This window comes from Pristiophorus japonicus, chromosome 19, assembly GCF_044704955.1.
Source record: "Pristiophorus japonicus isolate sPriJap1 chromosome 19, sPriJap1.hap1, whole genome shotgun sequence".
Classification (NCBI taxonomy): domain Eukaryota; kingdom Metazoa; phylum Chordata; class Chondrichthyes; family Pristiophoridae; genus Pristiophorus; species Pristiophorus japonicus.
This window is the reverse complement of record NC_091995.1, coordinates 5,154,740-5,181,048: the sequence shown is the minus strand read 5'-3', so window position 1 is coordinate 5,181,048 and position 26,309 is coordinate 5,154,740. Positions and strand designations below refer to the sequence as shown.

Below are 26,309 nucleotides of genomic sequence, written 5' to 3'. Positions count from 1 at the left end.
AACACCGCCATGTAGCGCCACCTTCTGCCCGTGGAGCAACATTACAGGCAGGAAGGTCACCGGGTTCCTGCAGTTCACAGCTCATTCCACCCAGTGAGTTCCGCTCCACAATTCACCATCCATTTGTTTCTTCTCCCCCCTCCCCGCTGCTCTCTCTCTCCCCGCCCCCCGCTGTGACAGACTGATGCCCATCAGTTTGCAGGAGACAGGGTGAAATTATGGGATGGGCCTGTTAGTGACCTTTAACCCCACAGATTGTCAGCGGGGCGGAGTTTTTCCCGTCATTCAGTCCCGGATTGAAGAAGGGAAAGATTCTCTCAGTGAAAGTCTGGGTGAAAGTGTGGAGATGGGACATGTTGTCCGCATTGTAAAATGACACCTGTCCGCCCTCATAGTCCAGGTACACCCCGATCTTCCGGGGCTTCACACTCGGGGTGAGGGGGGTCTGTGAGGGGGAGGTGCGGGCAAAATAGTCACTTCCGCGATACAGCCCCACAATCCAGTATACGGTCTCTGGGCTCGGGGTGAATATCCCTCTCCTCCCGGCAGACTCTCGGGTCACTCCCAGACCCCACCAAGTCCTGTCCCCCACCTCCACCTCCCAGTAGTGTCTCCCTGATGTGAATCCCTCCGATCCCAGGACACAGGACCAGCGATCAAACCTCTCCGGGGTGTCAGGGAGCGGCTGCCGTTTGTCTCCGAGTCTCACACGGGTCCGGTCCTCAGACAGGATGAGCCAGGGATTCGCTGTGTTCGGATCCAGAGTCAGAGAGGCTGGAGCTGGGGGAAAGTTAAAGTAACACAGTCAGTGATTTAGTTTCTTGCTGTGATTTATTCAAACACTTTCCTGTTTAAAGAGCCCACTCGGGCTCTGGGTTGTGATCCTGGAATCTGCTGCCGCTCCAGGCTTTACGTCCCGGGGGTCGATTTCGGGCCCGACTCAGCGCAGTCAGTGCCCAGAGATAAAGACCCGGAAACCACTGGAGACAGCAGGGTGGGGGTGGGCAGAGAGAGATGGTGGGGGGGTGACTGGGGTTTAAGCAGCTGTTTCCAAAGGCCACAAGGAAAGTAGTGTTGTAAATAAAGTATTTCACAGGTAAGACAGAGTCCAGTATAAGGAATGCGATGGAAATAAACACACTGCAATTACATCTGAAGGAGAAACTTACATTTCTAATGTTCCTGACAAATGCCTCAAAGCACTTCCCACAATGTATTACTTCACATACACTCCGCAAAAAGTATTTAGGAGTGATTTACGTCTCACAATCGCCCGGATTTACACCGTAAACGGAGCAGTAACGAGACAAAAACCACCCGCAGTGCTTCCCACCTGGTTCCCACCAAGGCACGCCGGGAAATTATGCCGCATCCGCAAAATAGGAATCCAGCGCTCCCGCGCTAAACATGGGGGAAGCCTCATTAGTTTATACAAACCGGATCCCAGAATGTACATGGGACCCCAGTGCAATCTTGATCTTCCATTGGACGGTGCGTGAGCTGTGCAAGTCCCACCCAGTGGAACAGTCTGTAGAATGGCCCAACCTGTGGTCCTTAAAGGGACCGCTGGAACCCTCACAGGGAATGATGCAAGGAGTTAGTTCCCTCCGGTGTCCTGGACAATATTTATCCATCAACCAACATCATGAAAACAGGTTATCTGGTCATTATCACGTTGCTGCTTGTGGGAGCTTGCTGTGCATAAACTGGTTGTGGCGTTTCCTACATTACAACAGTGACTACACTTTAAAAACTCTTCATTGTCTGTAAAGAGCTTTGGGACGTCCTGAGGTCGTGAAGGTCGGATATAAAAACACGTTCTTTCTATTTATTCTCTGTGTAACAGTTTCTCTGTGGCCGGGAGGTGCATGAATTGTCCTGCCCGCTGCTGGCTGCTCCTCGGCTTTGCCCCTTCGCCCCACAACCCCCACCATCCTACCTCCTCCCCCCCGGATATATTTTCCTGTCATTCTCTGAGTTTGAGACTGTCGCTACTTTGTTGTAGACTCTGTGACTGTGTTAAACCTCTGGATGTTTATCTTCTCTCTGCGGTTTAGGATCTTGAATACTTCAGTAAGCTCACCCCAAGCCCTCCCTTATCCAGTGCAAAGACTCCTGACTTCCAGACTAGACACAGACATCAGTGATCATTTAATCCGGGGTCTGGGAGCCGGTTTAGGCCCTTCTCATCTGGATTTAATGATCATGAAAAGGAATATAGGAGATTTACCGGGGTTAATGGCGTCTATCATGTCTCTCCACGTTGTGTACTGTAAAGGGCCGTTGAACTTTCCGATAGACAGGGCGCCATCTGCTACTGACAGCACGGGATAGTCCTCACTAAGCCTGTAAATATTACACAGTTAATGTTATAAATTGACCATAAACACTTCACCAAACTGTGCAGAGATTCTGTAAAGAGCATGTCCTACTTCCTCTTCCGACAAGCTTCCTCCTGAAATAAATAAAACACAAACAGTGAGGACAGTAAAAGACTTTCACAAATCTTGGAGAAGTGAGTAGGGATTTTATTATCAATGGCTTGTGATGATCTGGAATGCACTGACTGACAGGGTTGAGGAAGCAGATTTAACAGTAATTGTCAAAAGCGAATTGGAAATACACTTGATAGATCCAAGTATAAGAATACATAAGAATCAGAGTGTGATACAGCACAGAAGGAGGCCATTCGGCCCATCGTGCCTGTGAACCTTCAGAGACAGTCGCCACTTCTCGGGCCATTTTAATGGGGAAATCTTTCCTGCAGCACTGATATCCTGCCAGCAGGTGGCAGCGGTGCACCGTGTAACACTGAAAGACTTGCGATCAGACAGTGTCTCAGGGACTGGGAGGGCAGCACTTGCAGTGTTCAAATACAACAGTGCCGACATTTCTTCAAAAGTACTTCGAGCACTTTAAAGCGCTTTGGGACGTCCTGGGGTCTTCTGTGTACCTGTCACCGGATATCACTTCCTGACATTCAGGGCACTTTGTGCTTTCGGATGAGCGGCTGCAATCATTAACACAATTCAGTTTATCAATCTCGATCTCACACCGTGTGTCACCAGAGGGTTTGTGGTCGGCAGTGAGTTCGGTCTGGAGCAAAGTGCACTGGAATCTGGATCCCCGCCCATCCCCGCCTCCTCCCTCCCTCTCTCTCCCTCCTCACACTGCCAACACCCCAGGGACCGTTACCCTCCCGGACAGGGCTCAATTATTCCCCTCGGCTCTCTAACCCTGTTAGTCCTTCAAACTGCTCTAGGTTTTGTCTCCCTGTGTAAAAGTCGACGGGACATACACAAGTGTATAATAATAGTTCCCCGAATATTGCAGTGAATTCATCAGGAAATCGCTGAACTGAATTCAAGGCAACAAGATCGAAACTGAAAGCGGATTGAACCAGGAAGTGCTGAAACTCAATCATGGCTTCTAATCAGCGGGCCCAGAGTTTTGCTGAGGAATTAAATTGTCCCATTTGTCTGGATTTCTTCACCGATCCGGTTTTACTGGAGTGTGGGCACAACTTCTGCCGCTCCTGTATCACACAGTGTTGGGAAAAGAAGGAGACAAACTCCTGCCCGGAATGTAGAGAGGAGTTTCCGGAAATAAACCTCAGGATAAATCGGGCCTTAGCGAATCTGGCCGAGAAAGCTCGAAAATTAAACCTAACTCAGAAAGAGAAGGAAAGTAAACTTCACTGTGAGGAACATCACGAAGAACTGAAGCTGTTTTGTGAAACTGACAAGAAACTGCTCTGTATGATTTGTGCAGTCGCGCGGGAACACAAATCGCATAAGTTCATGCCCATTAAAGAAGCTGTTGGAATCTACAAGGTAAAAGGGAACAGATTGGATCACCTGATTATTTTATCACATTTTCATGGTCTAACACTTTAATTCTGTGATTTTCTCTCCCAATCCCAGAATCGGCTGAAATCTTCCTTAGATTCTCTCACAGAGAAGAAATCGGCGGCTCTAGAAACGGAATTAAAACAGAAACAGCAGATTTCCGGAGTTAGGGTAAGGTCTCCCTGAGCTGATTTTCTGGGATCTCGGTTAGTTTTGTTCCCTCTATCGCGGTACATTAATTATGTTTCACATTTCATTTGGTAGGAACAGTCGAGCAGTCTGCAGACCCGCATCACATCCGAGTTCACTAAAATGCACCAGATTCTCACTGAGAAAGAGCAGCGTTTAATCCGAGATCTCAGGGAACAAGAGGGGAAGATTGTAGAAAAAATGGAGAAAAACCTTCGAGAAATTCAAGAGAATTTAAATTCTATTCAGGAGGAGCTCTCAAAGTTACAGAAACAGATGGAGCAAAAAGACGGACTGATATTTCTGAAGGTGAGGATTATATTGTGGGTCAGTTCAGTGAAACTTCACACAGTCACAAAATAACCGATGACAACTGAAATAAATGTAGCATTTGCTGAAAAATTCGAAACTGATTTAAACCGATTATTTTGTCTATTCCCGGCCGGTTCTGTTGTTGTCACTGAACTAATCGGCTCCCACTGTGTCCGCACATTCCCGGGAATACCTGCCACCTCCCGGGAATAAGTTGTTGTGTGTGGGTGTGTGTGGCACTGTGGGTGTGACAGTCACTGTGGGTTTGACAGTCACTGTGTCTGTGAGCGGCACTGATACGAACATATGAACAATGACGGACAGGTAAAGACCATCTGGGCCTGTCCCAGGTTCCGATACCTTGTGTATCACAACATATCCAGTCCACCCTCCCCGAAACCATGTGATCTTCTGGGAGAGGCAAAAACAGATTAAAAAAACCCGGGCCAATTAGGGGGAAAAATCTGCGAAATTCCTCTCTGACCCATCGAGGCAATCGAAACTAGTCCAGATCATCACTCTGGCCATTAAACTCCCTGTAATACCTAACTTCTGTTCGAGTTAATCTCCGCCGCAGCCAGAAACAAATCCAGCGTTTGCTCGAAGGAATTCAGTGAGTCTGCATCCACCACATGAGAGGGCAGCTTGTTTCAGAGGTCTACTATTCTGTGTGTAAAGAACCACCTCCTGACATCTAACCTAGATCTAGCCTTATAGAACTTAACTTTGTCCCCCTGGTCCTGCCTAGCCCATTGAAATAAACGGTCAGCTGGAACACTGTCGATTCCATTCATTATCATAAACCTCAATCATATCCCCCTTAAGTCTATACTGCTCCAAGGTAAAGAGTCCCAACTCATTTAACCTATCTTGATAACTAAGGTAACTTAGATTTGGAATTAGTCCAGTAACCCACTTCTGCACCCAGTCCAGAGCCTCAATATTAACCACCATGTAAGGAGACCAAAACTGGACATAGTATTACAAGTACGGCCTGACTAAGGTCTTGTACAAGGACAAAACAGTATGCCTCGTCTTATACTCAATTGTCCTATGGATACACCCCAACACCACATTTTCTCTAACTATTCCTGCATGGCACTGCTCATGTACCTTTAAGGATATATGCACTAGAATGCCCAAATCTGTTTCTATCTCCACCATCTTTAATGCCGTTCCTGGAGGATGTATGAATATTGAGTTACAGTATCTGACACACAAATCAGAATGTTCAACTACTTACAACCATAGAATCTACACCACAAAAGGCCCACTGTGACTGTGCTGTCTCTTTGAGAGATATCCCAATAGTCCCACTCCCCCTGCTCTTTCCCCATAGCCCTGCATTTTTTTTTCCTTTCAAGTTTATTTCCAATTCACTTTTGACAATTACTGTTAAATCTGCTTCCTACACCCTGTCAGTCAGTGCATTCCAGATCATCACAAGTCATTGGTCAAAAAATTCTTACTCACTTCTCCAAGATTTGTGAATGTGATCCCCAGGTCTCTCTGTTCCTGCACCTCATTTAAAATTGTACCATTTAGTTTACAATGTCTCTCCTCATTCTTCCTTCCAAAATGCTTCACTTCACACTTCTCTGTGTTAAATTGTATCCGTCCTGTGTCTGCTCATTTCACCAGCCTGTCTGTGTCCTCCTGAAGTCTTTTACTGTCCTCACTGTTTGTGTTTTATTTATTTTAGGAGGAAGCTTGTCAGAAGAGGAGGTAGGACATGCTCTTTACAGAATCTCTGCACCGTTTGGTGAAATGTTTATGGTCAATTTATAACATTAACTGTGTAATATTTACAGGCTTAGTGAGGACAATCATTTGCTGTCAGTAGCAGATGGCGCCCTGTCTATCGGAAAGTTCAACGGCCCTTTACAGTACACAGCGTGGAGAGAAATGATAGACGCCATTAACCCCGGTAAATCTCCTATATTCCTTTTCATGATCATTAAATCCAGATGAGAAGGGCCTAAACCGGCTCCCAGACCCCGGATTAAATGATCACTGATGTCTGTGTCTAGTCTGGAAATCAGGAGTCTTTGCACTGGATAAGGGAGGGCTTGGGGTGATCTTACTGAAGTATTCAAGATCCTAAACCGCAGAGAGAAGATAAACATCCAGAGGTTTAACACAGTCACAGAGTCTACAACAAAGTAGCGACAGTCTCAAACTCAGAGAATGGCGGGAAAATATATCCGGGGGGAGCAACGTGATAATGACCAGATAACCTGTTTTCATGATGTTGGTTGATGGATAAATATTGTCCAGGACACCGGACGGAGCTAACTCCTTGCATCATTCCCTGTGAGGGTTCCAGCGGTCCCTTTAAGGACCACAGGTTGGGCCATTCTACAGACTGTTCCACTGGGTGGGACTTGCACAGCTCACGCACCGTCCAATGGAAGACCAAGATTGCATTGGGGTTACATGTACATTATGGGATCCGGTTTGCATAAACTAATGAGGCTTCCCCCATGTTTAGTGCGGGAGCGCTGGATTCCTATTTCGCGGCTGCGGTATAATTTCCCGGCGGGCCTTGGTGGGAACCAGGTGGGAAGCACTGCGGGTGGTTTTTGTCTCGTTACTGCTCCGTTTACGGTGTAAATCCGGGCGATTGTGAGACGTAAATCACTCCCAAATACTTTATGCGGAGGGTATGGGAAGTAATACATTGTGGGAAGTGCTTTGAGGCATTTGTCAGGAACATTAGAAATGTAAGTTTCTCCTTCAGATGTAATTGCAGTGTGTTTATTTCCATCGCATTCCTTATACTGGACTCTGTCTTACCTGTGAAATATTTTATTCACAGCACTACTTTCCTTGTGGCCTTTGGAAACAGCTGCTGAAACCGCACTCACCCGCCTCCCCGCTCTCTTCCGCGCCCCGCCCACTCTCTCTCTCCATCCCCCGCTGTCTCCAGTGGTTTTCGGGTCTTTATCTCTGGGCACTGACTGCGCTGATTCTGGCCCGAAATCGACGTAAATCGACCCCCGGGGCGTAAACCCTGGAGCGGCAGCAGATTCCAGGATCACAACCCAGAGCCCGAGTGGGCTCTTTAAACAGGAAAGTGTTTGAATAAATCACATCAAGAAACTAAATCACTGACTGTGTTACTTTAACTTTCCCCCAGCTCCAGCCTCTCTGACTCTGGATCCGAACACAGCGAATCCCTGGCTCATCCTGTCTGAGGACCGGACCCGTGTGAGACTCGGAGACAAACAGCAGCCGCTCCCTGACACCCCGGAGAAGTTTGATCGCTGGTCCTGTGTCCTGGGATCGGAGGGATTCACATCAGGGAGACACTACTGGGAGGTGGAGGTGGGGGACAAGACTTGGTGGGAGATCGGAGTGACCCGAGAGTCTGCCGGGAGGAAAGGGGCAATCTCCCCGAGCCCAGAGACCGGATACTGGATTGTGTGGCTGCGTCGCGGAAGTGACTATTTTGCCGGCACCTCCCCCTCACTGACCCGCCTCACCCCGAGTGTGGAGCCCCGGAAGATCGGGGTGTACCTGGACTATGAGGGCGGACAGGTGTCATTTTACAATGCGGACAACATGTCCCATCTCCACACTTTCACCCAGACTTTCACTGAGAGAATCTTTCCCCTCTTCAGTCCGGGACGGAGCATCCACAGAATAAACTCCGCCCCGCTAACAATCTGTGGGGTTAAAGGTCACTAACAGGCCCATCCCATAACTCTTTTGGGCGGGGGGACAAAATAAACATTAGATCGAGTGCCCCCCGATCTGGGGGACACTGCAGACACTTTTAACTGCCCTCTTTATTTATTTTTTGTTTTTTGGGGTTTTTTTTGTGATTTTTTTGGGGGGCATTAAAACCATATAATTTACAAGTGCCCCCTATAAAAGGGGAGGGGGACACTAAAACCCAGCAATAAAAACAAATTAAACTTTAAAACATATAAAATCAAATTAAAATGTGGTTGCCGGGGGTGATGATGCTCTCCAGTCCCTCCGGCGCCCACCTCTCGCGGACCGGTGGAAGGCCCATCCCATAATTTCACCCTGCCTCCTGCAAACTGATGGGCGTCGGTCTCAGTCACAGCGGGGGGGGGGGAGAGGCGGGGGGGGGGGGAAGAGAGCGGCGGGGGGTGGGGAGAGAGAGCGGGGGGGGGGGGGAGAGAGCCGGGGGGGGAGGGGGAGGGGGAGAGAGAGCGGGGGGGGGGGAGAGAGAGCGGGGGGGGGGAGAGAGCCGGGGGGGGGGGGAGGGGGAGGGGGAGAGAGAGCGGGATGGGGGAAGAGAGAGCGGGGGGGGTGGGGAGAGAGAGCGGGGGGGGAGGGGGAGGGGGAGAGAGCCGGGGGGCGGGGGGGAGGGGGAGGGGGAGAGAGCGGGGGGGGAGGGTGAAGAAACAAATGGATGGTGAATTGTGGAGAGGAACTCACTGGGTGGAATGAGCTGTGAACTGCAGGAACCCGGTGACCTTCCTGCCTGTAATGTTGCTCCACAGGCAGAAGGTGGCGCTACATGGCGGTGTTTGAGATCAATCAGCAACACCTCTGCTGCCAAGCCTGTTATTAAACTGCACAATAGAAGCGGCGTGTATTTGTTTTAAGCGATTTGGGGAATAATTACGTCCCAGAGTCATGGACTAAACGCATTTTTTTTCATTTGCACCTTGCTCTGGATCCTTATTTTACCCATCCCTGGAATTTAGAAGTTTCAGACGTGATTTGATCGAAGTTTTCAAGATATTAAGGGGAACTGAGAGCAAGTATTTCCGCTGCTTGGGGAGTCTAGCACTCGGGACATGGTCTAAAAATTATAGTCAGGCCTTTCAGGAGTGAAGTTAGAAAATACTTCGACACACAAAGAGTGGGAGAAGTTTGGAATTTTCTTCTGCATACCGCAATTGATGCTGGATCAATTGTTAATTTTAAACCTGAGGTTGATAGATTTTCGTTAACCAAAGGTATTAAGGGATATGGGCCAAAGGCAGATATATGGAGTTAGGGCACAGCTCAGCCATGATCTCATTGAATGGCGGGACAGGCTCCAGGGGCTGAATGGACTCCTCCTGCTCCTATCCTGAACTAACGGGGCCACTTTTAAGAGCCCCCACCTGGTGTAACCGGAGTGATAGTCGCCTGGAAATGGCACTAAAGTTTACGCTGGTGCTTCAGCCATCGCCACCTTGGGTGGGGTCCTGAGATGGGCAGCGGGAACGCCTGCCTGTTTCAGGGGGGAAACCTCGTCAAACTGGGGTCCCATGACGTAGAGGACCCTGATTGCAATCCTGAGATACAAATGGGCGGAGTGAAGGCGCGTTGAGCGGCCGAACCAGCTGCTCTTCAGACACCCGCTGCTCTTCAAACACCCGCTGGAGGCCACTCAGAAATCCCGCAAAGTTTCTTTTATTTTGTTCTGTCTCTGCTTCTTTCTAAAATCTACAGATTTAAAAGAACATTCCTGACATCACTTAACCATTATATTTCAGATTTACTTCATTTTGTTCACAAATATTTTCAACCTTCCCCGTGTTCCATTCCCTTCAAGGCCGTTACTTAATCTTTTTTCAGAGAAGTGCAAAAATTCCATGTTGAAAGTCTCTTCTGTATTTTGTTCATTCATTCCTGGGATGTGATGGTGCAAGGCCAGCATTTATTGCCCATCCCTCATTGCCCTTGAGAAGGGGGTGGTGAGCCGCCTTTTTGAACTGCTGCAGTCTGTGAGGTGAAGGTGCTCCCACAGTGCTGTTAGGGAGGGAGTTCCAGGATTTTGACCCAGCGACAATGAAGGAACAGCCGATATATTTCCAAGTGAGGATGGTGTATAACTTGGAGGGGAACTTGTAGCTGAGGGTGTTCCCATGTGCCTGCTGCCCTTGTCCCTCCAGGTGGTAGAGTTCATGGGTTTGGGAGTTGCTGCAGTGCAACGTGTAGAGGGTACACACTGCAGCCACAGTGCGACGGTGGTGGAGAGAGTGAATGTTTAAGGTGGTGGGTGGGTGCCAATCAAGCGGGCTGCTTTGTCCTGGATGGTGTCAATCTTCTTGAATTTAATTGGAATTGCACTCACCCAGGAAAGTGGAGAGTATTCCATCACACTCCTGACTTGTGCTTTTTATATGGAGAACGGGTTTTGGGGAGTCAGGAGGTAATTGAAAGTCATTTGACCTAATCAGTTGTGAATATTCTCGTGCATTAATTCTCCACTTTTAAACATTGAAAGAACCTACTGTAACAGGTTAATGATTTAAATCACTGTTTTGGTTTGATAATGAATGAATTATAATGGCTGATTGCTTCTAAAATAGTCTATTATTATTTGATTGTTGCATTATTAATCATGAATCACACATTGCGTGCTGCCATTTCATTTATTTTCGTATTTGAACTGGGTATGGATAATATTTCCATTCTTGTACTTGTATCTGGTATTCTTAAGATGTACCCCTTATTGAGGGTTTTACTGGTTAAGTAAGAAACAGGAAAGGCCCTCAGTACCAGGGTTGACAATGTCCATTACATGCCTCCACACTATACTGAGTGGGCCCTTTGTGTTCAGAGACAGGCTGCCTTCCACTATGTTTGGCTGATGGTTGTCTTCACTAATAATGTAAATATGAAATATTAAATAGAAAATAAAACCAGCTCTTCAATATGCTACTGTATAATGTTGTTCAGTTATTTTTGGAGGACTCTCCTGAAATAGACAGAAACACAAATGTTAACGCACAGCAGACCGCTGGCAGTGCTCAAACAGACTAAACAAGGCTCGACTTTGCAGCATGAAAGAGCTCGAGAGTCAATAGTAAAGTGTGGAGCAACTCGCTGATCTCAGCTGCCCAAAACCTGAAGGAAAATGTCTGGGTCTTTCAGAGGAGCGGAAGGGAACTAATCAAAGGAAACGATTGGAAAGCTAATTAGTAAAGACCAATGGATAGTATTGGACTAATTGAGTCAGAGTTTAGTGAAGTGGATGGGCTCGTACTCAATATTGAGGGCGAGTCACTGGGAACCTGTGACAGGAATTTTTGCAACAGGTACAGGGGTAGCAAGAAACAGAAATAAGTGCTGGAGGAAACTGAGGACATAAGATAATAGAGAATACAGTGACGGCAGGAAGAATGCTTGTAAAGACACAATGTAGAGAGATATAGGAACATAGGAACAGGAGTCGGCCATTCAGACCCTCGAGCCTGTTCCAGCATTCAATTAGATCAAGCACTAACTCGTAATACAGAAGAACAAGTCATGGAGGAAGAAGCAGTTCAGAAGCCAGAGAACATGGTTAGGACAAAGATGCAGTTGGTGGGATGCAGGGAGATTCTGGCTGTCGGGAGGTGGGTGGTGATGAGTGTGGTAATGATGATGAGATAGGTCTGTGCACATTGAAGATAAATGACAAAAGTTACTGGAGGAGCAGGAAGGGCTAAATGACAGGACTGCCCTGCCTGAAAGGGCGGTGAAAGCAGATTCAATAATAACTTGCAAAAGGGATTTGGATAAATAGTTGAGTAGGAGACATTCACAGGGCCCTGGGGAAAGAGCAGGGAGTGAGACTAATGGGACAGCTCTTTCAAAGAGCCAGCACAGGCACAATGGGCAGAATGGCCCCCTCCTGTGCTGTGTGTCTATGATTCTAGGTGCTGACAATAGAGACATGGTGACACCCCCCTCATCCTCCTGACCCTCCCTCATCCTCCTGACCCTCCCACCCCCCAGTCACCCTCTTCCGCAACCCCCTTACCCCCGCCACCGCTCAGCAAGTTCCCGGGGAAGAAGCGACTGTCCACCTCGCTCACCAAACCCGTTGCCATGACGCCCCGGCTCCCCCCGAGTGAATAATAACAAGAAGAATCCAAAGTGTGAAATAAACCCCCCCCGGAGTATAAAAGCAGGCGGCGGCCGCCGTGAGCCGCTCCCACCGGCTCCAACTCTCCGAGACAAGGGCCCAGCGCGGCGTCACTGGCGCTCGGCCCAAACACACTGCCCGAGCTCCGAGTCCGACTCCGACTGAGGCCCGGGCCCGCCCCGGAAACCCGCCTCCCTCACTCTGAGTGACAGGCACTCCGACCAATCCGCTTACCGCAGCAGTGCCCCGCCCCGGAAACCCGCCTCCTTCACTCTGAGTGAGAGGCACGCCGGCCAATCCGCTTCCACGAGAGCTCCTAACAGGCCGCCACTGACCAATTAGCGCCGCTGGGAGGCGGGGTTTGCGGACATGATTCCGGTTGAAAGAGGCTCGCGCTCGGAACTTGCCGGTTGGGTTTAAATATTTAATGTTTAACGGCCGACAATCTAACACTTTAATTCTGTGATTTTCTCCCAATCCCAGGATCGGCTGAAATCTTCCTTAGATTCTCTCACAGAGAAGGAATCGGCGGCTCTAGAGACGGAATTAAAACAGAAACAGCAGATTTCCGGAGTTAGGGGAAGGTCTCCCTGAGCTGATTTTCTGGGATCTCGGTTAGTTTTGTTCCCTCTATCGCGGGACATTAATTATGTTTCACATTTCATTTGGTCGGAACAGTCGAGCAGTCTGCAGACCCGCATCACATCCGAGTTCACTAAAATGCACCAGATTCTCACTGAGAAAGAGCAGCGTTTAATCCGGGATCTCAGGGAACAAGAGGGGAAGATTGTAGAAACAATGGAGAAAAACCTTCGGGAAATTCAAGAGAATTTAAATTCTATTCAGGAGGAGCTCTCAAAGTTACAGAAACAGATGGAGCAAAAAGACGGACTGATATTTCTGAAAGTGAGGATTATATTGTGGGTCAGTTCAGTGAAACTTCACACAGTCACTAAATAACCGATCAGAACTGAAATAAATGCAGCATTTGCTGAACATTTGGAAGCTGATTTAAACCGATTGTTTTGTCTATTCCGGGGCGGTTCTGTTGTTGTCACTGAACTAACCTGCTCCCACATTGCTCCCTCCCGGGAATGAGTTGCCGTGTGTGGGTGTGACAGTCCCTGTGTCTGTGTAACACTGATGTTCACTTCCAGTATCTGACACAAATCATAATAAGAACATAAGAACATAAGAATTCGGAACAGGAGTAGGCCATCGAGCCCCTCGAGCCTGCTCCGCCATTCAACAAGATCATGGCTGATCTGGCCGTGGACTCAGCTCCACTTACCCGCCCGCTGCCCGTAACCCTTAATTCCCTTATTGGTTAAAAATCTATCTATCTGTGACTTGAATACATTCAATGAGCTAGCCTCAACTGCTTCCTTGGCAGAGAATTCCACAGATTCACAACCCTCATTTTCTATGTTTCTATGTTTCTCTGGGAGAAGAAATTCCTTCTCAACTCGGTTTTAAATTGGCTCCCCTGTATTTTGAGGCTGTGCCCCCTAGTTCTAGACTCCCTGACCAGTGGAAACAACCTCTCTGCCTCTATCTTGTCTATCCCTTTCATTATTTTAAATGTTTCTATAAGATCACCCCTCATCCTTCTGAACTCCAACGAGTAAAGACCCAGTCTACTCAATCTATCATCATAAGGTAACCCCCTCATCTCCGGAATCAGCCTAGTGAATCGTCTCTGTACGCCCTCCAAAGCTAGTATATCCTTCCTTAAGTAAGGTGACCAAAACTGCACGCAGTACTCCAGGTGCAGGCTCAGCAATACCCTATACAGTTGCAGCAGGACCTCCTTGCTTTTGTACTCCATCCCTCTCGCAATGAAGGCCAACATTCCATTCGCCTTCCTGATTACCTGCTGCACCTGCAAACTAACTTTTTGGGAGTTCATGCACAAGGACCAATGGTGGAGCTTTGGAGGCGTGGCCTATTCAGTTGGAGCCTGGAGCAGTGAGGGAAGGAGCTACCTGTTTTTGCTCCTGTCTGGAAGGCCTTTGAGAGACCTGAGACCAGCCCAGGAAGAGGAGGAAGGGGCATTCTACAATTTTAATCCATCTAGAGGGAGAGGAGGAGAGCTGCAAATTCAACAACTTTATTACTGCTACAGAGAGTTGGGGAGAGAGAGGGAAAAGAACAACAACCGGAAAGAAAAAAACACCATCCAGTGTGGAAGGAGAGAGAAACTTCAACAACCAAAGGTGGGTGTGTTTTGGTGCATTCCCCTAAAAGACTTTGTTGTATTGGTGGGGGGAGGAAAGAAGACCACTCGAGGGCCGGAACATCGCGGGGGGTGTGTGTGTGTGGAAGTGTGTGTGGGGGTCTTGCTTACAGCTAGGCCCCACACACCCTCCCCCATTACCTAGCATGGGATAGCTGGAGCTACCTGGCTGAAGAGTATTTAAGTACACTATTTAACATCGTTGGGAGTGTGTGCCTGGGTGGCTCTAGCTACCCCAGGTGAAGACATCTTCTCCCCCCACCCGAAGACCATCCGCAAAGACTGTGTTTGCTTTTTTTCCATCATCTGGGGAGTGCACCCCAAGAAAAACACCCACCCATCGCTGTGAGGGGAGACCTGCCCTCGCAGACTCCCTCTTTCACACCCCCCTCTCTCTTTCTCTCTCTCTCTGCCTCTCCCCTCTCTCTCTGAGAGCCCCTTTCCTCCTTAAAATTAAATTAAGACAACTGAGCAGAGGGAGCAAGGCCCCTCCCCATTCGTTATTTAGGGGAGAGGTGTGCCCCATTAAGAACTCCCTCTGCTCAAAACACCAATGAGGCCAATTAAAGAACACTAAGGCCTGTGACTTTGGGGTGGGTGTGGCCCTTAAAGGGACCCTGTGATGGCGACTCCATCCACGCCGGTGGCAGGGTCAGCAAAGACATATGCGCAGGCAGCGTTGACATCCACGGCGCGTCCTGCGCCTCCTGCTGCCCTACCACCTTTCAGATTGATTACAAAAAAACACGGGGTCAAGAGCTACACTCACCCCACAATGAGCATCGAGGAGTGCGTGCGGGCGATGGCTGGGGTAGTCGGCCCCTCGGCCATTGTCGCAGCCTCCAAGATGTCTGGGAAGGCTGTGTTCTTCGTGGGGTAGGAGCGGGCGGTGTCCCTGGCCCTTGAAAAGGGGCTCACGGTGGGTGGCACGTTCCTGCCGGTGGACCCTCTCGAGGCCACCGCGTAGAGGGTCATCATTTCTAACGTCCCGCCCTTTGTTCCCGCTGAGCTCCTCCTCCCTCACCTACACCAACTGGGGGAGGTAAGGTCGGGGATTAACCCATACCGCTCGGCCTCAGAGAGAACAGCCTGCGCCACGTCTTCTTCCACCGCCAGCTTTTTGTCCAGCTGGCGCGGGAGGAGACGACGGAAGGTAATTTTAATGTAGTGCACGAGGGGACTGCCTACCGCGTCTTCTGGACGTCGGACGGCGTGCGGTGCCATGCCTGTAGGGAGGTGGGGCATGTTCGTAAGAACTGCCCCGTCGCCAAACCACCGAGGGCAGCCAAGACTGGCGCCGCCACCACCCCTCCCCCTAGTAGCATCCGCGTGCCGGGAGCTGTGGGTGCGCGGGCATCGTCGGGGGGCCTTTGTTTTCACGGCCTCCGGCGGGGGGGGAGGGAGAGCGTCCGATCGGAAGGAAGGCGCGGAAGAAGGCGAAACATCTGGAGGCGGGTCCCCTCGGTGCGCCAGACAATTTGTTTATCACGCTCATCCCAACCCCGTCACCGGCGAGCGTGGGGTGCCCTGAGCCCGTGCCCAAGCACTCTACCAATACCGCAGAGGGGTTCGGGCGCGGGCAAGATAAGGAAAAGGGGGGAGTGGAGCGGGAGGCCTCGGCAGACATGGAGGTCTCCCTGCCTCCGCTCCGCCCCAGGAACAAAAGGAGGCACCGCTCCAATGAGGCGGAGGGGGAACAACATCCCTCCGCGGAGGAGTCGGTGCCCGCCGCGTGTCCCGCGTCCCCCACCGGCGCCCCCAAATTGCGCCGTAGGCGGGAGGAATCTGTCCCCGGGGAGGGTGAGGCAGTCGAGGCTGCCCAGCCTCTGCCTCCCGGGGATGGCGTGAAAGATCTGCCTGTCGTGGGGGACGTGGGGCCAGCGGAGGAATGCGTAGCCGCCGGGTCGAGCGTCCCGGGGACTGAGGCGGGCGGGGCCGAAAAGGCCGAACCTGAGCCCGCCCAGCTATTAACTAACTTCCCCCGGGAGTCGCTCGGCCCGGAAGAAACTGAAAATATGATTAATTTTAACGATACTCTACACGCTGGGCCGGGGGGTGGCGGCGGGGAAGGGGAAGAACAACAACCCTCGCCCCCTACTTTGGAGCTGAGGGACTTGGTGGACCTGGAGAATTTCCTAGACCAGGTCTCTCCGTGTTCCCCGGCTCCTGGGGTGGGGGAGGACCCCCTTCCGCTGTCGCTTCCCGACTCAGCACCACTTTTAAAGGAGCCCAGTGGGGACTTCTCTGCCGACGATCCTGGGGGTGGGATCGGGGCAGAGCCAGGGCCAGAAGGAGCGGCCAGGCCGTTTGCCGTACCTCGTGCGGTCGACGGGCCGGCAGCTGGCGGCGACATCCCGGGGGAGGACGGGGACTCAGTGGGGGACGCGGGAGAAGATCTAGAGGAAGGCCGCGCTGAAGGACCTGCAGCTTGTCGGGTCCCGAGGCGCGTTCGTGAGGTCGCGGATCCGGTTCCTGCGGGATCTGGACCGCGGCTCCCCCTTCTTCTACTCGCTGGAAAAAAGACAGAATGTCCGTAAGCAGCTCTTGACGCTGCTGGCCAACGACGGCTCTCTCGTCTCGGATCCGGAGGGCGTCAACAACAGGGCCCGTGAATATTACGGGGCTCTGTTCTCTCCGGAGCTGTCCAGCGAGGAAGCACGTAGAGTTTTGTGGGTGGACCTGCCGAAGGTCGGCCCGGAGGGCGCCGATAATCTGGAAGCTCCGCTAAGCCTGGTGGAGCTGACCGGCGCCCTCGCCCGGCTCTCGAGGGGAAAAGCCCCGGGGCTGGACGGGCTGACCGTGGAGTTCCACAGGGCGTTCTGGGACGTCCTGGGGGGCGACTACGCGCGGGTCCTGGGGGAAAATCTGGCGACCGGGGAGATGCCCCTCTCTTGGCGCAGGGCAGTCATCGACCTGCTGCCTAAGAAGGGCGATCTCCGCCTCCTTAAGAACTGGCGCCCGGTCTCCCTCCTCAGCACGGACTACAAAATCTTCGCCAGGGCGATGTCTGCTCGCCTTGGCGCCGTGCTGGACCACATGATCCACCCCGACCAGTCCTACACGGTCCCGGGCCGGACAATCCACGATAACATCCATCTGGTCCGGGACCTCATCCATTATTCCCAGGAGGCTGGTCTGTCTGTCGCCTTCCTATCCCTCGATCAAGAGAAGGCGTTCGACAGGGTGGATCACGACTATCTGCTCGGAACTCTGCGCGCTTTCGGGTTCGGGACGCATTTCGTCGCCGGGATCTGACTTTTCTACGCTGCCGCGGAGTGTCTGATTAAGGTTAACGGGTCCTTGACGGCGCCCCTTCGCTTTGGGAGAGGGGTGCGCCAGGGATGCCCCATGTCCGGCCAGTTATATGCCGTCTGCGTGGAGCCTTTCCTGCGCCTCCTGCGGACGAGGTTGATGGGACTGGCTCTGCAAGGGCCGGGCATGGAGGTCGTCCTCTCGGCTTACGCCGATGACGTGCTCCTCGCGGTAGAGGATCCCGCTGACCTGCGGAGGATGCGTGAGTGCCAGATGTACTCGGCCGCGTCCTCCGCCAGGATCAACTGGGAAAAATGTTTCGGACTCCTGGTGGGTCAGTGGTGGGTGGACTCCCTGCCGGAGGAGCTCAGGCCTTTTGCCTGGAGCACGACCCATCTCCTCTATCTGGGAGTCTTCCTTAGCCCCGACGAGGAAGCCTGGCCGGCGAACTGGCAGGAGCTGGAGGCCAAGGTCGCCGCTCGCCTAGGGCGTTGGACAGGACTGCTCCGAGTGCTGTCCTACAGGGGTCGAGCGCCAGTCATAAACCAGCTGGTGGCCGCAATGTTGTGGTACCGGCTGGTCACTTTGACCCCTCCCCCTGCGTTTGTCGCCAAGATACAGAAGAAGCTGGTGGACTTCTTCTGGAACAACAGGAAGCACTGGGTCTCTGCCGCTGTCTTGAGTCTCCCGCTTAGGGAGGGCGGTCTGTCGTTGGTGTGCGTCAGTGCCCAGCTCGCGACTTTCCGTCTTCAGACCCTGCAGAGATACCTTTACGTTGAGCCCCCTCCTAGGTGGCGTGCTCTGGCGATGTATTTCTTCCGCCAGCAGCACGGCCTCAACTACAACACGCAGCTCCTGTTTGTGAGTGTGGGGGGCGTCAGGACCGCCCTCCGGGAGCTGCCTGTCTTTTACAAGGAACTCATCAGGGTCTGGAACAAAGTCTCCACCAAGTGCAGCTCTCCACCGGCTGGAGTGGCGGCCGTCCTGCAGGAGCCGCTGCTCGGGAATCCACGACCGAGGTTTTGGGTGGCGGTCGGACGAGAGGGCTGTGGCTGGTGAGGTGACCAGGGTCAGGGACCTGCTCGATGGCGGAGGAGCAGGCTGGATGGCGCCAGACACGCTGGCGCGGCGCCTAAATTCTGCCAACGTCCGCCGCGCGGCCGATGCCATCGAGTCGCTAAAAAGAGCTCTGGGCCCCGACTCCGTTAGGTGCATCGAGGAGGCTCAAGCACGTGGGGAGATCCCGTCCGAACTGACTCCCGTCCGGACGGAATTCCTCATCGGCGCCAAACCCCGGAACCTCCCTCGGGGGCCGGCGCCTCACAACTTGAGCCGCCTCGGGGAAATCCCTTCCGTACCTTTCAGTTCCGCGCGGAGGGGTTTCCTGTACGGGCTGCACCTGCACACTCTCAACTTTGCCATCCTCGCCTGCCATCCGGACACGCCATGGCGTACCATCTTCCCGTCCGGAGGAGGCGGGGGTCGCCGATGGAGGGCACTCTATGCGGGGGTCCTCCCACTATTTATCGGGGACTTGGCCTGGAGGGTGGTGCACGGAGCAGTCCCGTGCAATAAATTTTTAAGACGGTTCACGGGCTCCCAGGCCGCCTGCAATTTCTGCGGTCTGGAAGAGTCCGTGTTCCATGTTTTTATTGAGTGCACGAGGTTGCAGCCCCTGTTTTGTTATTTAAAGGGGCTGCTCCTGAAATTCTGGCTGCACTTCAGTCCCACGCTCCTGTGCGGAGGGGAGCGGGTAGGTCCGAGGGCCTCCTCGTAGGACTGCCCCTGGGCACGGCCAAGGGTGCCATCAGCCGGTCCAGGCAGCGGGCGGTCGAGGGGGTCGTTCAACCTGACTGCCTGCCTCTCTTCCACGCGTACATCCGCGCCAGGGTGTCCTTGGAGATGGAGCACGCGGTGTCCACCGGTACGCTCGCGGCCTTCCGCGAGAGGTGGGCACCGGAGGGACTGGAGTGCATCATCACGCCCGGCAACCAAATTTGAATTTGATTTTATGTTTTAAAGTTTAATTTGTTTTTAATTGCCAGTGTTTTTTAGTGTCCCCCTCCCCTTTTATAGGGGGTACTTAGAGAAAAAAATAATATGATTTTAGTGCCCAAAAAAAAACTTTAAAAAAAACACAAAAAAAAATCCAAAAAATGGGCGTTGTAAATGTTTGGTGCGTCCCCCAGATCGGGGGGCCACGATTTAATGTTTTTGTTTTCCCCAAAAAGAGTTTCATGGAGAAGGACCCCCCAGGTCCCTCTGCACCGCAGCATGTTGTAATTTCTCCCCATTCAAATAATATAACCTTTGTTAATTCCTGGATTCTTTTACCTCAATCTGGTTCAGTAAAATTACTGAGTCGAATACCTCTTGTGCTTTGAACAAAGCAGTCTTTATTACCGGCCAGTAAGACCTATCAGACAGAAGATATACTCTCTGGATAGAGCGTACACACTCCCTACGGATAGGTGAAGTTACATCGTAAAGCGTCAACAGTTATACAGTTTTGAAATCAGATAACAAAATACAAATGGATTGACAGTCTAACTCAGCCACTCATTAGTCAATCTATATGAGATGTTTTTTATGAAAGCACAAGCATTGCCTCTAAATGTTTCAATCTAGTGGTGTGACTATTAACTGAGACCTTGCAATTCTGCAGATTTCTTTCATGTTACAATTAGATGTTATTGGCAGGATTTAGTGACTTGAAACCTTGAGAAAGACTGTTAGCTATGCTGATGTTGCACTATTTGCAATCTGACATTCTCCCAGCTATTCTTCCATGGCTTATACATTTTCATATATCCCGTTTACTTTACTGTCCTTAATTCCATATATTCCGTTCAGATATCCACATCCCTCCTTTTATCATTCTATGATAACATTTAGAATCATTCTAGGAGTATTGCATTCATCCGTTCGCACTCCCTTTCCAGAATCATATTATTGTTGAGTAGTTCTCTAGTTTGTTGGATCATAACCCGGGAACCCTTGACCACAAGAGGGTCTGTTAACCTTGTCATTACTTTACAGCAGAGGTTAAGGCAACCAACAATCAAACAGCAGGTAATTATTATGATGAGAACAATTGCGCCATGTATTAGATAGGATCTCCAAGATCCACCCAGAAACCAATCAAACCTGCTAAGTTCTTTTGCTGGTGTGGATAACTTCTTCACCTCCCTCCTTATGTGATCGGCAAGGTGGGTTATGTTTTCTGAACTATCAGGAATGTAAGTGCAACATTCAGATCCTATCAGGGCACACGTTCCCCCTTTCTCAACTAACAGGTAATCGAGGGCCATTCGGTTTTGTAATGCTACGGTCCTTATCGCTACCATTTCAGCTGTGATGCCCTCCAGAGCCTCAGCAGTGCGGTTAGCTACCTGTTCCAATATCGTTTCTTTGAATCCATCTAACAGTCTCAGTTAGGGTCAGTGGAACGGTGCGCAAAGGAACTCCCCCTTTGGAATGTATAGGGATATGTGAACACACCCAGCATCTAGTGAAGTGCCCTTTTTCCGCATAAACGTAAGATATATACAAAAAGGTGTTTACATGGAGCTCTCGCCTTTGTCTTCCTTCCCGTGCGCCAAAACTGTCATATATCAACACTATTATGCAGACAGTGGCATACAGACACAGTCTCATCTTATGGCTCAGGATTCAGATAAATAGTCCAATTATTTTGCTGATTAAAAGAGTTCAGTTTTCCCGTCTCTCTTCTCAGGTCACCGTCGGTGTAGCTGGCTGTCTATCACTACGGGTAAAAGTTCAAACTGGTCCACGTTCCAATTTAGGATGCCAACGGCCTTGTTCAGCTATGGAGAAGAGGAAGTCTGGAACAGAAACAGGAGTTAGAATAACCAGTAAAATAGGTTTGTTAGAGGGTGTGGCTTGCAGTAATGCAGGTGAACCCAGGCACTTTTCCCCTCAACCTTGGCTGCAGTGGGGGGTAGTGAGTGACACCTAAAAAGGCCCCTCCCATTGTGGCTCTAATCCCTTCCGAATCTTTACTTCCCTGGTGCCACGAGGGACAATTCGGGTAAAACTGGGAGGTCGAGGTGAGCATCTTGAACCTGGTTGTGAACTAGTCGCAGAGCCTGAGTCAGAGAAAGAACATAGGTGGTCATCAGTCTAGCTGAGATCTCATATCTAGGAACAATTTCCCTCATTAACACCTTAACAACAGTCTGAGTCTTATTGTCCAGGTTAGGGTAGGCTTCAATCCATCTGCCAAACACATCTACTATTACTACCACATATTTGTAACACTGAACTTTTTGCAACTCAATGTAGTCCAACTGAAATGTCTCAAAGGGACCTTCGGGTAGGGGCGTTTTACCTCAATCACAGGGGACTCCCTTCCCTGGATTATGTTGCTGGCCAACCAGGCAACGACTATTGGTTTCTGGGTGAGCGCCTGGAGTCTAGGGTGCCCCCAAGTAGCCAAAAGCGTATCACTTGTTGCCCTTGCTCCACAATGAGTAGCAAAATGCAGACATTCTATAACCCATGAGGCCAACTCGTCAGACATGCAAGTCTGTTCCGCGGGAGTGGTCCAGAGTTTAGAAACATTGTCATAAGTACATGCATAATATTTCCACAACAGTTTATCTTTTTCAGGAGCGTCCTCCTGTGCTTTTATAACATCTTGGATGGTTGGCATTGGTTTTTCCGAGGCTAACTTATCCTTCGCAGGATTTTTAGTCTGACTCATAATTTTGGGCACTACCATCTGTTGGTCACGAGAGGCCTGTTTGGCCTCTTGGTCAGGACAACGATTCCCTACATCAACCAGAGAATTTCCGGTAGTATGGGTGGTACATTTGACAATGGCAATGCGTTTGGGGAACATGAGGGCTTGCAACAAATCAGATACTAACTGTTTATGAGATATCTCATTCCCTTGCGAGGTTAGGAATCCCCTATTTTTCCATAATTGTCCGAAATCATGGACCACCCCAAAGACATACCTAGAGTCGGTATAGATATTGACTTTGAGATCTTTGGCCAAGATACAGGCTCGGGTGAGGGCGAATAGTTCAGCTTGTTGAGCAGAATAGGCGGTTTCAAAAGCGGCAGATTCCAAGACCTGATTCTCCTGGTTTACTATGGCGTATCCTGAGATTCGTGTATCTTCTGGATTAATAGAAGTACTTCGGTCAACATACATAAACAATCATGACTGGGTTCTTCCTCATCTTGGGTTGGCTCAGTAAGAATACAGTCTGGATCTTCCATTGGTACATCAACTAAATCTTCCCTGACTGATGTGGCCTCTTAAATTAAAGATAAGCAATCATGACTGGGTTCTTACTCATCTTGGGGTGGCTCAGTAAGAATACAGGCCGGATTAATTGCAGTACAGTGCCGAAAGGTCAGTTTAGGATTGCCTGTGATTTGAGTGGGTTCTGTCGGATAGAGGGCCAGTCCACATTGCCCTGCACTGGGATCTCAATCGGATCAATGGGAGTATAACCCACTTGGGAGGGGTTCTCTGCCCACACATGAGGATCCACATAGTCAGGTATGTCCGAGCCAGTATGATGCTGTAGAGTCGTTAAGACCTTCTCGGGGTCCCCATGAAATTGGACTGTTCGGCCATGTTTTACGATTTGCACATCCCGGCTGGTAGGGTCAGCCTCATCTATGGCCTTGCGTACCATAACTCCCAAATCTTTAGCATGGTGAGGGGCTAATACTTCACGAGCAATATGCGGTGCCATTGTTAGGGGCTGTTTCCACAGATTCTTATCCACTTCCACAAAATCTGCCTCTCTTTCCAGTCCAGTCACTCTAGCCCTTAATAGAATTCCCTTCATTTCCCCTTCGTGATCCTGATAAAAGTTCTGCAGGTCCTGATTCTTTCCACTGGGATCGTATGCTAGGGTCACGTGATAGGGTGCCTGCGGCAGGTCCAGAGACCACCACTGAGGGGTTCTAGTGGTATAATACTGCCGCTTAAGGGTTTCCTGTTTTACAATAATCCCATCATCTCCACACTCCAAATGCAACTGGAATTTGCAGAGGAGGTCTCTAGCCATCAAGTTACAGTCCAGATTGGTAGTGATGACAAATCGATGTTCTATCAATTCTTCTTGGTAACCCACTTTAACTAATTCTGACACCGGGAATGTCGAGATTTGTCCCAGGAATCCCGAAAGTTCCTGTGTTTCAGTAGAGGCAGGGAGTTTAAGCTTTGATTGTACAGAAGACATGAAGGCTCCCGTATCTATCAAAAAGGGTTGCCATTCATTCAGAATTTTTAACGATATCATTGGTTCGTCGTCCGGGGAGGATCCCTGTACAATCAAGCTGTGTAGTCAATTGGGGGACAAGTGACCAAAGGGGTTGTTCTGGGAGAAGTTAGTGTAAAATCCTCCTCTCCCCCCTTGCCCCCCTCCTTTCCCTCCTCTTCCTCTTCCACGCTGATGGTAGGGGCAATTTTTAATCCAATGTCCTTCCTGCCCACAATTAAAACATCCATCTCTCCTTTCCCAGCCCCGACCTTTTCCCATACCAGGCCGGGGACAGTAGGGTGGTCCGTAATTAGCAGGGCCCAGGCCATTTGGGTGTTCGATATAACCGTATCCCTGCTTATTCACCCAACCAGGCACGCAATACTGCGGTTCCATCTGGTATCCCCTTGGATCGGGTTTTGGTCCTTCCATCTGAGGCGGCTCTTCCCTTCTAGTCACGTATTCAGTCTTGACTCGGGTTGGGGGCGCACCTCCCCCTCCCCTTTCTTTTCCTGCCAATAATATCTAACTGCCCTTTCCATTTGTCCGGATAGCGTGAGCAATCAAATAGTTGTTTGAAGATCACAGACATCTATAGAGGGGTGGTCTGCAGCTTGTTGTGCATCAGGGTTTGGCATTGGTCTGACAGGGAATTGGTGTCGGGACTTTGGGATCTTGGAAATCATTTCTAGGCTGGAGGATGTTTCAGAGCTGTCTGACTGCTTGACAGTTCTGCGTCTCGATCGGCGGGGGTGTTTGCTATGTTTTTCACAACTTGGACTGGTAGATTGACTAGAAGATTTACGGGACTGTCTGTGATGTCGAGATATGAGATCTAGTTCTTTCGGCTATATTGCTTGTGAACTGGGGATCCGAATCGCTATCAGAGGATGAGGAGTCAGTTTGGGTTAGTTGCTTTGGTGATATGTGGTTGTTCCTAACTCCTCTCGCCGAAGTGTAAGGTGGAGGGTGTTGGGAAGAGGACTGGAGCAAGAGGCCAGGGGGTGCGGGAGGCGCCGTTGGGCGCTGAGTCAGTGGCCACTCATCAATTTCATCATCAGCCTCGGTTAACACAATGCCAGCCATTTTAACTCGTAGTTGATCAATACCTTTCTCAGAGGTCCCAGAGGATCTCTTAGTAAGTTTCTCGTGCACACATTCTTTTTTTAAAGACGTCTACAGTTTTAACATGTGTTCCCTCTGTCAATGCAAGTCCGAATTTAATAGCATTTGTTTGCCAACTTGACAGAAGTGATGCATCTTTTAATTTCTGACAATAATGTCGCCAGGTTGCAATTAAATTTTTAGCCCCTTCTCCTCGTCCCCTTCTCCAAATTAATCCCTGTGCTTTTTTTTTTGCTACCTCTACGCTTCTAGTGCCACCTAGAGGCCACTGGTCATCCCCTAATAATTTATTCAGGGCTCCTGATAACTTTCTAAAGTCTTCAGCTCTTTCAGGGAATTCCTCACATAGCTTTTGTAGCGGACTATCCGCATCCGTGGTTTTATCTAACTGATTACCCATTTTCACGCTGCTCCTCGTATTACTGTGTCGCTACGCGTTCGTGTCGTCGTGCAATTTAAACAAACTTAAAAATAGACACAGACTTTACAGAAACTAACACTGACTTTAACTAACTCCAAATAACCAAACTTTACTAATGCTAACACTGACCCGCGTCGCCGCGCGATTTAGGATACTAAACTACCACGTCGCCTCGCAGTTCACGTCGCCGCGCAATCCGCGTCGACCCGTGGCTCGCGTCGCCGCGCGAGTTAAGATACTTAAAACTTTAAAAGATAAACAAGGACTTCTAACACTTACCCGCGTCGCCGCGCGATTTCAATACTTAAAACTTTACTTAAAACTCTAAACACTTAAGACTTACAAAGACTTACTGACATTAGCACTGACTTTCGCGATTCGCGTTGCTGCGCCTCTACGTCACTACGCGTTGGCGTCACTGCGCGTTTACGTACTGCGCGTCTACGTCACTGCGCGTTCGCTTTCCTGCGCGTTCGTTTCGGCCCTTCTCCTCTCGGCCGGACGCTCGCGCCGCTGCGCGTCTCGCGTTGTTTGTGCGTCTGCGCCGCTGCGCGTTCGCGTCGGCCCTACCTTCCGAGTTGCTGCGGGGGTTTTTTTTTTAATTCAATCAGAGCCTAGACGGGCCAAGTGATATACAAGGTCGACGTCGTACCTGAGTTGAACACCTATCTTCTATTTAAATCCCCATTTTATTCCCTGTGAGCCTAATTTTCTAATTTTCTAAAGTCTTACGAGCCTCAATTAATTTCTTTCAGTCTCCAAATTTCCCTATCCTTTCGCGTTACTGCGCAGTTTAAATTCAATCAGTCAATGAAAGCCCTAATTTAATGGAGTTTTTCTGCCAACTGGACAG

At 50.2% G+C, this 26,309-nt stretch overlaps 1 protein-coding gene, 1 long non-coding RNA gene and 1 pseudogene across 2 annotated transcripts; 1 reads left to right on the top strand and 2 right to left on the bottom strand.

Annotated features, from left to right (window-relative positions):
* Positions 1 to 223: 223 nt before the first annotated feature.
* LOC139230636 (E3 ubiquitin-protein ligase TRIM39 pseudogene) lies at positions 224 to 802 on the bottom strand (annotated as a pseudogene).
* Positions 803 to 2,888: 2,086 nt separating this feature from the next.
* On the top strand, positions 2,889 to 8,130 carry LOC139229662 (nuclear factor 7, ovary-like). Its single transcript, XM_070861182.1, has 6 exons — positions 2,889 to 3,833; positions 3,924 to 4,019; positions 4,113 to 4,346; positions 6,052 to 6,074; positions 6,161 to 6,276; positions 7,489 to 8,130. The coding sequence occupies exons 1-6, from the start codon at positions 3,423 to 3,425 to the stop codon at positions 8,037 to 8,039; spliced, it is 1,431 nt and encodes a 476-aa protein (XP_070717283.1). The 5' UTR covers positions 2,889 to 3,422; the 3' UTR covers positions 8,040 to 8,130.
* An 11,905-nt stretch (positions 8,131 to 20,035) lies between these two features.
* LOC139229664 (uncharacterized) lies at positions 20,036 to 25,858 on the bottom strand. Its single transcript, XR_011587777.1, has 2 exons — positions 25,810 to 25,858; positions 20,036 to 21,507 (listed from the first exon to the last, which is right to left on the bottom strand). It is a non-coding gene; the product is annotated as an uncharacterized lncRNA (long non-coding RNA).
* Between the last annotated feature and the right edge of the window lie 451 nt (positions 25,859 to 26,309).

Excerpts from the sequence above, each read along its gene's own strand:
- LOC139229662 (XM_070861182.1), top strand. The coding sequence starts at position 3,423 with ATGGCTTCTAATCAGCGGGCCCAGAGTTTTGCTGAGGAATTAAATTGT. Across the intron at positions 3,834-3,923 it reads AAGCTGTTGGAATCTACAAG|AATCGGCTGAAATCTTCCTT; the intron begins GTAAAAGGGAAC and ends TCCCAATCCCAG. Across the intron at positions 6,277-7,488 it reads GATAGACGCCATTAACCCCG|CTCCAGCCTCTCTGACTCTG; the intron begins GTAAATCTCCTA and ends ACTTTCCCCCAG.